Here is a 13,573-nt window from a genome sequence, read left to right as displayed (position 1 = left end):
TAAAAATAATTTAATTATCTTTAACTTTCTTTACGATGATAGTGTAACTCACTTGTACCCCTCGAGTGGCACTTCAACAGCTCCTTCATCTTCTGCAAGAATACTTTGCTCTTCTTCCTAAAGATAAATTGCCAAGAATTTTAAAACGGACATTGGCACACATGTTTTATAGTAATGGTACATGGTGAAAGAGTTTGTAAGAAGAGAGTTTTCCAAAAAGAGAAATTTCACCTCTTCAGCATCCTCGAGCTTTTTCTTCTTGCTTTCTGGCATGAGATCATCCAGCCAGCTCAACTCTCGCTTGGTAAAGATACAGTCCAATAACTTCCTGATGAACACCAGAGCCAAGACCTAAAGATTTGACAAGGTATTCAAAAAATACCTCCAAAGGAACCACTGTATAGTGGAATTGATAAAAACAACAGAAAACACTGACAATAATTAGTCTACATGTAGTCACAAAATATGTGTCATGTCTTGTCAAAAAACCAGCAACCCTAAGGTAATTCCTTATTTTTTTGTCCTGGTGAATTAAGGTTTAAGTATAATCTAAAATAATTTCAGTACTTGGTCATGTATTGTAAATATATATATATATATATATATATATATATATATATATATATATATATATATATATATATATATATATAGATACTGTATATATGTAACACATATTAAACAAAAGAACTGCAAGGACAAAATCAGAAAATAAATCAGGAAATAAAAAAGCGTGATTGGCTCTAAGGAGAGCGGAGACACCCAGAGTTTCCTGAATAAAACCTGTTCCCAACCAGGTTAGCTCTACTGTTACTACAGTAACAGACGTTGAGGAAACTCTCTTTGTGAAACGGAAAACTGATTTCAGATTTAGAAAATCTAAGAGTTTTCAGTAAACCTGCTTCATGAAACAGATCCCTGTACTTTGTTGCACATGGTACCTTTAATCTGAATACCAAATGTCTCATTTTACACACAACAAATTCTCAGAACTTAAAGTTAAAAGGAAAAAACAACTTATGCTGTATAGGTAAAATCAGACCAGGAAAGTCAGGACTACACCTGTAAGAGGGAGGTTTTTACAACCAATCCAAATTTTGAAAGGAAATATATTTCAACTCTTTAAACCTGTAGCATTAGCTTGGGAGTTAATGCATTCCTGGAACCCAAACTTCCTCATGCCTTGACAAACCTTGTATAATTTGTTAAATACTAAAGTTTGCTCACAATAGGCATGCCAACTTTAATACTAACTTTCAAAATGAAATGCAAACACTGTGGACAAAATCAACTGACGTTGATTAAATTAAATGAAGGATATTGTAATGGCACGAAATGTTAACATTTCTAATGAGTTTAATCAAAAAGCAAAGCATAGCAATTAAAAAAATTATTTAATCCTTTACAGCTCTAAGGCTACGCTCACCGCACATGATTGAAGCAGAAAAAAAGCACGCGTTGTTTCATTTTTGATGCTTGTAAACATTAAGGTCCGACGATTTTTTTCAGTCGTTGCTACTGCTGACAGCTCACGATTTATGTGAGCGGCCCAACGCTCTCATGCGACCTGCCTGCTCACACTGTACGACTAAATACCATGTCGGATTCAGCTCCTCAGTGAGATGGAGCTGCTCTGACTCGTCTATCTAGAAGCCAAACAAATAGAAGAGGAATATGAATCCCACTAGAGTGAAACGGGCTGCCATGGCAATTTGTGCAATTTTGTGCTGAAAGCCCTAAAAAGAAAAAGCGACGGTTTATTTGGAAAAAAGACATGGCTGAACAAACATGGCTACTATGGTCTGTCAATTTTACAGACAGAACTGCATTTCACTCATTGCATCCCTGCCATGCTGCTGTGTTTACAGAAGAATCCTTGTTTGCGAATGCGCGCACTGAGCGATTTGCCCACGACATTCGGGAGAAAATCAAACATGTTTGATTTTCTCCCGACCTCACGATTCCTGATTGGGAGGTGGTCTTGAGTGGCCCCTGTACACTACACGACTCATGATCAGGCTGAAAGTCGGCCAGATCGAAAGATTGTCGCATGACTGGAAAATTGCTCCGAAAATCGCACAATGTACGCCCGGCTTAAATTGTGTCCAGATGCGTCTGATGTTTCTGATGCTCCAGTGTTAAATAACAGAGAACGGCTTTGCTATATTTGCCTCAAAACATCATCTGTGCAGTCAGTTCATGAAGAAACGATCCTGCCTTCAAATATTATTTCGCTGTCGGACCAGCACGAAACCCCCCTACACCCGTGGTTCACTGTCACTGAAAATCCCCAGCAACAGTTACCTCTGGCCCAGTCGCCTCTTGGGGGTTTCCCACTACTGTTCGTGGTGGCTTGAAGGAGATGCTAGCAGGTTTTCAGGTACGTAATCCAAACTACAGGTACAAGGATAATAAAAGCGAATATATTTTGCTGGCAGATCTCAACATTTTATGTTCATTCAGGCGTTAATAAATAGTTTCAGGTGAGTGATAATAGCAATCTCCATCAGCAGTGCTGTGTCTATCTGCCTGCCAGCTCCTAGATCAACTTCTCTGATTGGATGATGTAGCGCATTGAGCAGCAAAAGTTAAAATTTTCTAGCTCCAGCAGCTGCTGCTTGCAAAGGGTTTCAAGTGCTTTAGATAATCAGAAGCTGATGAGGCACTGCTCCTGCTACTCTAGATGCGCTGCAGGACTTTTTGGTGCACTTTGATGCACGTCAACTACAGTTTGCATGTATACCAGCTGCTTTTTCTGCTTCCATCGCATGTGGACTGAATGTAGCCTAAGCTTTAAACCCACACATATCACATTAATTTGAGTGGAAGGTTAGCAAGATCACATCTAATACCCACCATCATGGGAAAGACAATGGCAGCCCTGGAGGTCTTGATAACCCAGAGAAGAACCAAACAGCTAAGCTGGATGATAGTAAAAAGGTGCACCTTCCTTAGGGGTACATGTCGTAGGTAGATGAAGTCTGGCTGATGCTTGGCTGGCATCCCAAACAACGTGAGACGATCAAAAAACTGCAGGAGATCAATTGAACACCAAATTTCAGGTTACATTTGGGTCATAGATATGTATGAAGTATGAGTTTTATGAAAATCTCCCAGAAGTACATACAGGCTTTGATGGGTAATATCGTACCTAAAATGTATTTAATATTGTCTCATTTTTTGATTCAGTTTTTTTTTCCTATTTGTGTCCGGTTCTATTCAAACTAACACAATATAAGATGTGTAGTTTATTACCGATTTGAAAGACTTGTTAGCTGCCAGTTCTTGAAATAAATGAACTAGAATCAATGTTTTTTGTATAATTTTTTTAATATCCATTTTTTAAATCTCATTTATTGAAGGAACCCTAGATACAAAAGACAATTATTTCATGGGTTTAAAAATATGTGTACTTTTTCCATAATGTCAAAAACAAGAAATCAATCACTCAAAATTGCTTTAATATATTTCCTTGCATTAGAAATAAGAAATTTAAGCAATGGGAACAAATTCTTATTTTTGTAATAAATGTGATGAAACACTCCTCTTGATTTAATTCTTTATCTCTCCTTTTATTCCCCTGACTTTGTGTCTTTACAGTACTATTTAATTCAATATTTTTCTATCCTTTAGGATAAAACACAAAATCTTGTGTTTTGTAGATGACTATGCATGTTTAGTTTAATGGGATCCTTGTTTAGATATTACATTTAAGACTGAGTCACACTGGGTTACTTCTATCTACGACGTCGATAGTCTAGCTCCAAAATCATCCTACACATGAACTGTATTTGATAATCTTGTTGTTGTCAAGACTTATATCATGTTTGAATTCTTTGTTTTACTCTTCCTTGTTATCTCTTTTAAGCATTTTGTGTATTAGTTATTCCTTTGTGTAGTTTTAGTTATTATTTCTCTTATCATTAGGTTATGTTTTCCATGGCTTCAGTTATCTCCAGTCCTTTCTCTTCTAGTTTTTTTTCATTGGTCATTCTTTTTTCTAGTCATTGGTCTGATTTCCCATTTTGCTTCCTTTATCATTTCCTTTTTCAGTTTTAGTTAAGCCATGTTTAATCATTGCTGCCACTTAGCTGCTTCTGTCCATACCTGCTCCCAATTAGCTGATCACTCCACCCTTTGTTCTCTCTCCTACATATACTCCTCCTCTGCAGCTCCTCAGTGCTGGATTCTCTTCATTTCTTTTTGTTTGTTTCTCCTGAACATCTCCTAGTATTGGTTTCTTGAGTTCCCTGTCCATTATTTCTGGATTAATGTTTTTGCACCATTTCCCTTCCCACTAAAATTGCAAGAAACATCTCTGCCTTTGGTTCCCCTACAAAACTCCACAGATCCTGACAGATACACTGTGTTATATTAAACATCTTTTTTTAGAAAAGTTTTTTTTTTTATTGCCATAATTATCTGACCTTAGATATGAATATAATGTATAATCATCATGAATTATTTTGCAATTCATGAGCCTAAATTAAACAGTGTGAAACCAAAATAATTTTACCTGGATGCCTCTGAGAGAAGATGCCCCCATGTAAAGGAAAACTCCATATAACACTGGCATAGGAATGAACTAAAACCAGCAAAAATTAAATGAAATTTGATTTTAAAAATGAATGTGTCCAACAACAATCGTAACAAAACTGATGCTGTCCCACCTTTAGCACTGACGTCATGAAGACCGAGCAGCCCATGAGCATGAAGATCATGAGGCCTGTTACACGTTGCTCCCTGATGCCGAGGAATTTCGGCTGCTCCCCAGGGGCCGAACACTGAGATTCCAGTTTTAAGCTGTTAACATGTGTGATGGAGAGGACAGTAGCTGCTACAAACCATGGCAATCCCATTATGGAGCACACACCCAGCATCATCCCAACCATCAACAAGTCTAGGTGGTACCCACAACCTTTCTGTGGAAGGGAAAATCAGTAAAAAAAAAAAATTAGGCAGTTTTCAGATTTCACCATGCATGTCATGAATATAATGGTGAGAGGAATGCAGGATGACTAAACCTTGAGTTTGTTTTCCTTCCTGTTTATGATGACTGCTGTAATTTGCTGGTCCATGAAGATAAGGATTGTACAAAGTAGAGCTGGTATAACAGATATGACGGCTGTCCACCAGGGGTTGGGTCCCAAGGGGTTTATCAACCAACCTCGATCATCTCTGGTTGGCTGTTAAATCATTAATAGTGAATTATTTAGCTTTTTGATACATTTTGTTTCATTACAACAACAATGGTCTGTTTTATTATGGCAGTATTTAACATGTTTACATAAAAATCTGAAAAGCAAGACAAACATTTGCAACCAACAGACATCACAAGTCACCTCATATCTAAGGATATTAAAACTGCATATTATAAATTCTATGCACAAACAGATATTTTCTGTGGATTTTTCTGAGATTTATAAGAGAAACTTAGTGGATAAACACCACCATAAAGACAAAGGACCACCGTACAGCAAACAGGCCCTAAGGTAGAAAAAAATTATTTGCACTTCACCTAGACAACATCTTCTGCAAGCATCATAGTAACAATAGTTTTTGGTTTGTTTAAAGAGAGCGAAGAGGTATTTGAGAGTTAAAAAGTATATTAATTGAAGAAAAGATAAGCCAATTCTAAAAGGAATTATGTTTGTAACTGCAGCAGGCTTAAGATGTCAATAAATATTCACCTTCCAACAAGACAATCATCCTAATTATACAACCAAAAATATTCCCACTGAGCCTGGTTCTGCTGCTTTCCAGTATCGCAACAAGCATGCATGGTGAGAGGAATTGCCTTTGAGTCAAGAGGTCAATGCACTAAGCTAGACTTCCTTAGATATAAAACTTTGAACCAATCTGACTCTATGATCTGGTTGTATTGTCTCTGTAAAGTGCCTTGAGATGACATGTGTTGTGAATTGGCGCTATTTAAATAAACTGAATTGAATTCATATTAGAATGTTTCAGACCTAGTCCAAAGTCCATGGCTAAATAAAGTTGGGAACCAATGAAAATATCTTTTGTAAAGATCACTCTCTGAAGTGTGTTACCTTTAATTAGAGTAAAATGTATTTATTCATGCTACTTTATTACTGGGGCTGAATAAAGACACATGCCACACTTTTAAGATTTTTATTTGTAAAAATGTAGATGCCAAAGTAGAATTTTTTTACATTAAATGAGAAGGAAAACAAATCATGTTGGTTTATTAATAAACCTTTGTAAGAATTTCCATGTCTGTGGTTCTAATCTGATTCTTCATCTCCTTTAGGATGACTTTTAACATCCGTCCAGTGACTGCAGATGAGAAATAGCCCTGGTTAAATAATATTGATTCGTATGCATTGTCCCCTTACTGAAATCAGTAATTAAAATTTAAATTAAAATGAGAACTGTTCTGTATAGAACATTAAAAGTTTTAAAAATAATTGAAAACTCATTTTGGCAACTGACTGTATTTTTTAACCAAAATACATAATCTCCACACACTGGAGCCAAGTTTGTTTTTACCTCCCTACCTTAAACACGTTGGGCACCTTCAGCTTTGGTGAGGGGATCCCAAGAGCATAATCAACCAAGACCATGGTGAGAATAGTGATGAAAACAGCAAAATCACTGATGATAGCCCGCACCTAAAAAGAGATGAAAAAAACAAAACAAAAACAGAAGTGCTAAAAAAACAGAAGTACGTTTTGGTGAAAGCCTGTAAGGAAAAAACTATAGATATTTCCATGATTGAAAACATCTGGTGTCCCCTTGAGCCAGCAGAAATATAGAAATCGAATTACTAGAACCGCCGGATCCATCTTTTCTTGTCCTTGGCTGAGATGTTCTTCCAGAGAGCTCAGGAAGATGTTCATGGACCTTCCAATTCCACACATTGATGTACCTCTCCTTTGTCCTGTTTCTTGTCCCACTCTATTTTCCTATATACCTGTTCCTCTTGCCAAGTCATTCTCTCTCTTTTCCAACAGCTACTTTTCTTCTCATGGGCTCTTTTTCTACACTTGAAAACATCAGTCCCAAAGATCAAGACTTTTATATCAAACTAAAAGATCCTCAAAACATTTTAACATTTTAGAACTAAAATCAACATGTATGTCAGTGAATGTGATTCTCTTTCCACTACTTTATGTAAAAATATATAATTAGTTAAATGTGCATTATTTAAATTTAGTTAAGAGGTTTTAATTTTGGTTTTGATTCTGATTGCAGCATTAAAGACTGCATTTTTTTCTATTTAAGTGACTCCCTTGCAAACATCTGCAAAAAAGACAATTATCTGTGTTTGCTATCAGTATATTTGGGCTTAATGCATGCTGTTGCAACACCTGGCCTATTGAGGCTCGGCAGGCATGTTTTTTGTTTTGCAGGTTCAACTGTGACAGAAACCCCTTCATTGTTGGCTGCCTGAAGGCTGCAGAGGAGCAGTGACCTCACTGGACCAGCAGAGATGATGAGGCCCACCTGCACAATATAAAGGGCTCCTGAAAAGCATTCAATTGGTTTACAGCTAGTAGGAAGAGATTTTTTTAAGCTTGTTTGGATATTTTGTAATTTAATTTGCACTTAACTAATTTGTTGGCCCTTTTCTTTTGTTTTTGATTCTGTCAAACCATGTTAAGTACTAAATAATTTTACATTCCTCTTATTTTCTCTGGAACCCGTTGACCTTTGGGGCATAAAACATGTGGTAAAACAATGTAAATAGTTTAGAAATGTGTTCACTGGCTGAATATTGAAAGAAAATATTGATTATCTTAATGATATGGCTATCTCAGGCTGATGGCTATTTGCATTTAGACTTCAAATTGGACAATAAATTGTTAGGAACTGAAAAAATTCTCAAGAAAACATCAATGATAACTTTTTAAATTTATGCAATACAAGTTAGCTACCACAAGAGTGTGCTGCTGTACTTTGCAACCAATGCATCCTTTACCAGCTTGAATCATAATACTAGCAGAATGAACATGCACATATTGATTCACAGTACCTTTGTTGGGAAGTAATTGCTGAACTTGAACTCCTTCAGGAACGCAGACATAATAACGGTAGAAAAGAAAAGAACGACACACCAGAAGAGAACATCAGGAACGTAGGGTCCATTTGGACCGCAGGCAGTTCCTACAAACTCCCCTCTCTTTTCAATACAGTCCTGATGGAAAAAAAAACAGGGCAGTCATTAAGGCATTATATTAGCAACAAATTACAGGGTTCATGAATTTTTATGCCCATGAAAAAGAAAAAACCTTCTCAGACCAAAAATGTGCTTTAAAATGATTTTTAGTCTCCTTTAATCTAATATAATCCAATATGATCCAGTCCACATGTCCTTAATCTCGTCTCATCTCATCCATCTGGATCAGCATGCCACTTTAAGATAAGAAAAAAAGCTTTTTTCCCTCCCTGTTCTTTTGTTGAGCAAGATGGGTTTTTTTTTAAATTTTTTTTTATTAATTCAATAGTGTTACCCCATTTTTTAAATTCAGTTTTTAAGGAAGCTTTATAATCAAGCAGCAGTTAGTTATACCTTAACCTCCAGGGCTTCCCAATAAATTTCAGAGGCAGTTATGTTGTTGACCTCCCAAAACTTCACAGTGCCATTAGTGGGGTCTGAAGGCTCAACACAAGCGCATCTGAAACAGCAAATGAAAATGTTGATCCCTTAGTAATCCAGGATCATTCACTTATGCAGTAACTTCAAGAAATATGCTGTCTACATGCTTAAGATGCATACTAACGAGTATGTGGTGAGTTTGTCCAAATTGTTGTTCTTGTTGAAGGGATATTTTTCACCCAGGCGCAAAAGTTTTTCTAATGCTTCATATATGAAGATGATGCAGATGAGGGAGGCGAACGCTTCCTCTGTGAAACGGGTGATGTAACAAACAAGGGAACTGGCATCTGTGGCCACCAGCAGAATACAGAGAAAAGCAGTCCACAGGCCAATACAGGTTCTCAATGACAGATAGGACAAGCCATACTCCCTGAGGGGAGATTAACACAGAGAATAATGGTATTAATTATTGCCTGTAATGTGATTATTTAAATTATCACAGTGACATTTGAAGTTCATTGCAAACTACAGAATATAAGAATATAACATGCAAAATCTGACAATATACAAAAGCCATATATTATGTTAGCGGCCAAAAAAAAACAAAAACTTGGAACTTTGGAAATCACAATATTTTAAAAAGTGATTATAAAATGATTTTTGGGGTTGGACTAAAGCAGGCTAAATTAATCTGAATTAGCACTGCAGAACTTAACACAATTTTTCTTGACAAAACGTAATTTTCAAATGGTAGACAGACTAAATTTTGGTCATATTACATTTAAAGGGAGTAAGACACAAACTTTTTCTCTACAGCCCTTTAGGTGGTTGTAATATGCTGGATTTGCTGCCACACTGAAGGGAAGAGAGAGTTATTGCTAGTATACACATATCCATGCATGGGTTACGATAAAGTTCTGCAACAATGGACTCTGGACAAGCAAACATTTAAGTTTATTTCCATGCATGTGCTTAATGCAAGAAAAAAGAATTGCAATTGCAATATTGGAAGAAAACACATGCAATTCTGAATTTTTGTCAATATTTTTCATTCCTAATATGTATGAATATGCACATGTATATCCCAAAGAGCAACTTTAAATTATGATAAGGTCATAAAAACAGTAAATGGTGTTAGCAGGACAAATGCCATTCTTGAAATAAATTTGCAACTTTAAGGGTTGACCTTTTTTAATTAAATTTAAAGACAAACATGTAAACTTTCCTGCTTTCCAAGAGGTTTTAATTTAATAAATTGTTTATACTTGTCTCTTTAATTTGCCATTGGAAATAATTATAACCATTGTGAAAGATAAAAAAAGTTGATTATATTTGGGCATTAAACAAAAGAAGCTAAAAATGAATCATCATCTCAATAATAATACACACATTTATTAAAATCTAAAAAAGCATACTTGCAGAATTTAAAAAGTATTTTTTCAAACACCAGCACAGGGCCTGTGCTTCCCAAAATGGTGAGAGGCTGTCCAGCAAACAGCGAATAGACTATTCCAGTCAGTGAAGCTCCAAACAATGACTCAATGGCACTCTGGGGATGAGAGAGAAACAAGCCACGAACAAGCCAAGCACAGGTTTGAGAGTTGTCAATTGTGCATTTGTTTAAAAATGAAATAAAAAAGAGACAAATAAAAAACATACTATTCTTCCCTCTGTTGCCTCGCCCAGCAGTCCTCCAAAGGTGATGACAGGAGACATGCAGGCACAGTAGAGGAACAAGAAGGAGGCCACACACTGCAAGCTAAAAGCATCATAGTAGTCTGAAAGGTAGTGGGGAGCCTTCCGTTTGATGTCCAGAATAAGGCCACCAAACCATCTAAACAAATAAAAAAAATATATAAAATACTTTCATTTTCTTAATCCTAAAGTTCCAGGAGGGAACGAGACTGAGAAAAAATCTTGACTTGGTGTGATAGGTTCTGTGATGAAAAGAAGAGCTGCGAATAGAGATTTTGAAGAAAAAAAGTTTCTATGGAAACCACTTCCTGGCAAAACTAAAACTCAAATTTCTCCAGAAATAGTTAGTTAGCAGTAGAATGTAATCTAAAATCACAAATCTATTAAGATATTTTTTTCATTATTGGGCAAATGAAATGAATCTAAATCAGAGACAGCAGTTTACTATAGTCACTATAGTATAGCAGTATATTTCAATCAAATGTCACTATAGAGAGTCCCTATAGTGACATTTGATTGAAATGCAGAGACCACATCTTCTCTATGTTTCATCCTCCTAAATCTCTCCTTACATCTTAAAAATGATTCATGAAGGAATCAATAAACTAATGAATGAAACTATATATAAATTGATTACTGAAGTTGTATTTTATTATTACAAATGTCTATTTAAAAGAATATTTAAATCCCAATAGGCACCAAGTGGTGTATAATGCACTAATTGATATTCAAAATTTCTCCACTTTCCTTGATGGGTCCTTGGCTGGTTCCCTACAATTTCTTTTTAAACATCAATCTTGGTACTAAAATACTCTTTCTGTTATGATTTATGGACATTAAGAGCTAAAGAGAAGCGTTATCTCATGGTCAGACCCTGAAATTCAGTGAAAGAGTGAATTGTGCGCCCAGGAGTAGGCTAGTGGCTGGAAGTTGGATGGGATTTTGCTGGGAGCTTCAGGGAGGTGGGCTGCCATTTGGCTGGCTCTGTTAAATTGTTACACTTCCAACTGAATATTAATAGAATTTATTGACTTAATGCCAATAGTAGTATTGCAGCCTCTTGTAATACATTTTCTTTCCCAAAAAGGTATGCAGAAACTGTCTAGAGATGATAAATGGGAAATAAAACATTTCCTTCAACACTTTGCTTAAAGTTAATTTTGTGATCTTTGTGCTGTTGTATTATATGTTAGCATCCTCATTTCTGAATACCTTCCAGTGCGCTGCAGTTCAGGACCACCATGGCCACTGTCTTCATCCTCCTCTTCACCCTCTACTAAGCCGTTTGGTAAAAGGTTGCTTTTCTTTCTCTTTTCCTGTTGGACAATTAACTGATTATTTTATCCTGTTACACTTTGTCAACCGACCATATCAAACAGCATTTATACTGACCTGAGAAGGTACATTTTTTGGTGGCTCTATGCGTATTGAGGGATCCCATTCTCCTGGAGGAAGGACAGTCACTTGATCAAGGAACTCATCAATCCCAGCAATTAGGTCATTCCGGTCTTTAGCTTTGTATGCAACATCATGGAAAACCTAGACATAGAGAAAGAATTTAAAGCTCTGCTTTTAGGAATCATACTGATTTAGATGCTTTGGTTCACATTGCCTTGGGAAAGCATTCATGTATTAATGTAGTTTGTTACACTCCAGCTTGTAGTTTATGTGTTTTTATTCTTATGTGATGAATCTACACGAAAAAAAGTGGTATACAAGCTAACATTTAAGAAAATAAATATGAGAAAAAATATGAAGGCATGTTTCAGGCCCACAAACTTAATAATTCCCACAAATGTAACAAAGCACATACGTAGTAAAAATATACAGCTTTTGTAATACTCTAATACTTTTTACACGAATGTACCGGTAATAATTGCTGCATACTACAAATGAGAAAAGCGATTTCCCACAGATGTTATACCTATTACATTTGCAAAGTATATAATTTCCTGCAAATGTAAATAATGTAGCGAATTGTCATCCCCCAACCCTGCTCACTCATTTTCAGCATAAAGTAAAATACAGTGCATAAATTACATCCAACATACAGTAAACTAATTAATGACCAATAAACTTTTTTATATAGGCCTTCAAGCTTTGCTTGATAAAAAACATCAGCTTTTCTGCTACGAGCTACTCTTCAATCACAGCTTCAAGACGAGGGAAAGATGGATGATGTTAAATCTAGGGATAGCTTTAAACTAAACCTGTCATTCTGCATGAAAATGACTTTAAACATACTATTAAATCAACACTCGAGTAGTTTATTGTGAGCATTTAAATGTGTTCAGGAAAGGGCAAAAATCTCAAGGCAAGTTTTTGCCCTTTTGTTTGTTTCTTCATTAAACAAATGGCAATCCTTCAAACTTAGTGACATGTTAAGATAAGATTAGAGCATACGTTTTTTTTATTAAAGTGCCCATTATCAAACAATACTTAAATAAATAAATTCCAGGTGCTGAGGCAACAAAAGATTAACAATGTGAATATGGCTCTGAAAAATTTTGCAGACCACTATAAAATGTTTCTTTCTTGTTCTAGCTGTTTTTAGGATTTTAGTCATGCTGTGGGGTGAACCCTCTACCCCAGGCTTGAGTTTTCTACAGATTCTAACAATTCAAAGATTGTCTTGTATTTTGCTAGATTAAGTATCTCATCAACTCCTAATAACTCTCATGTTTCTGCCCAAGAAATGTATCCCCTTAAAATGATGTTGCCACTATGTGTGGAGTACAGATTTATGGAGTGCACAACTGATGGTTATCCCTTCAGGAGACGCCCAAACTCTAGCTGTGAATCTCTTCAGCTACACAGCTGTGTCTTGGTATCTTGGAAGTTGTGCAGAACACAAACATTCTTACTGATATTAAATTTGTCAGATGGACTAAAACTGTTGTCAGGTGGCCTTTAAAGGTGACTACGGTAGTAACACTTTTTTTACTTTCTTATTTGAAAGTAATTTTCCACAGCAGCAACATTAATTCAACATGGACACAACAAATGAATAGAATCACTGGACCTGTACAATGTGAAACTACCCTTTATCACAAGTTTCTGTATATATTTTTTTCAATTAAAAATCCACTTCAGTCTGGATATTTTTTTTTTGACAGTCTTGGAGGATGCAGCATAATTTCTGGATAAACTTGAGGGCTGACTAATTGCCAACATCAAGTTATGAAAGCTCTGAGCTGTGCTTCACACTTAGTAATGTTCCACCACTTTAGGGTTTGTTCTGAGTTCGGCTGAGCTGCAAATTATTCAGAGTGTCTGAGAATCTGAGAATGACATCTGACTAACAATAAATTAGAA

General features: G+C 36.0%; 1 protein-coding gene across 1 annotated transcript in view; it reads right to left on the bottom strand.

The window, feature by feature from the left end:
• The window catches only part of LOC119786422 (sodium-driven chloride bicarbonate exchanger-like), a 56,114-nt gene that overhangs the window by 1,374 nt on the left and 41,167 nt on the right, over nucleotides 1-13,573 (bottom strand). The window contains exons 16-29 of the mRNA XM_038289752.1: nucleotides 11,651-11,797; nucleotides 11,471-11,574; nucleotides 10,223-10,397; nucleotides 9,979-10,112; nucleotides 8,748-8,993; nucleotides 8,537-8,642; nucleotides 8,000-8,161; nucleotides 6,522-6,635; nucleotides 5,025-5,186; nucleotides 4,671-4,922; nucleotides 4,517-4,585; nucleotides 2,857-3,030; nucleotides 232-351; nucleotides 53-117 (exon numbers count right to left, since the gene is read on the bottom strand). Of these exons, the coding sequence (XP_038145680.1) occupies nucleotides 53-117; nucleotides 232-351; nucleotides 2,857-3,030; nucleotides 4,517-4,585; nucleotides 4,671-4,922; nucleotides 5,025-5,186; nucleotides 6,522-6,635; nucleotides 8,000-8,161; nucleotides 8,537-8,642; nucleotides 8,748-8,993; nucleotides 9,979-10,112; nucleotides 10,223-10,397; nucleotides 11,471-11,574; nucleotides 11,651-11,797 (2,030 nt within the window). The remainder of the gene's footprint in view (nucleotides 1-52; nucleotides 118-231; nucleotides 352-2,856; nucleotides 3,031-4,516; nucleotides 4,586-4,670; nucleotides 4,923-5,024; nucleotides 5,187-6,521; nucleotides 6,636-7,999; nucleotides 8,162-8,536; nucleotides 8,643-8,747; nucleotides 8,994-9,978; nucleotides 10,113-10,222; nucleotides 10,398-11,470; nucleotides 11,575-11,650; nucleotides 11,798-13,573) is intronic.

Source organism: Cyprinodon tularosa, unplaced genomic scaffold (assembly GCF_016077235.1).
Source record: "Cyprinodon tularosa strain WSP-4 unplaced genomic scaffold, ASM1607723v1 ctg271, whole genome shotgun sequence".
NCBI lineage: Eukaryota > Metazoa > Chordata > Actinopteri > Cyprinodontiformes > Cyprinodontidae > Cyprinodon > Cyprinodon tularosa.
The sequence above is the reverse complement of the archived record's forward strand: the minus strand, read 5'-3'. Positions and strand labels throughout refer to the sequence as shown.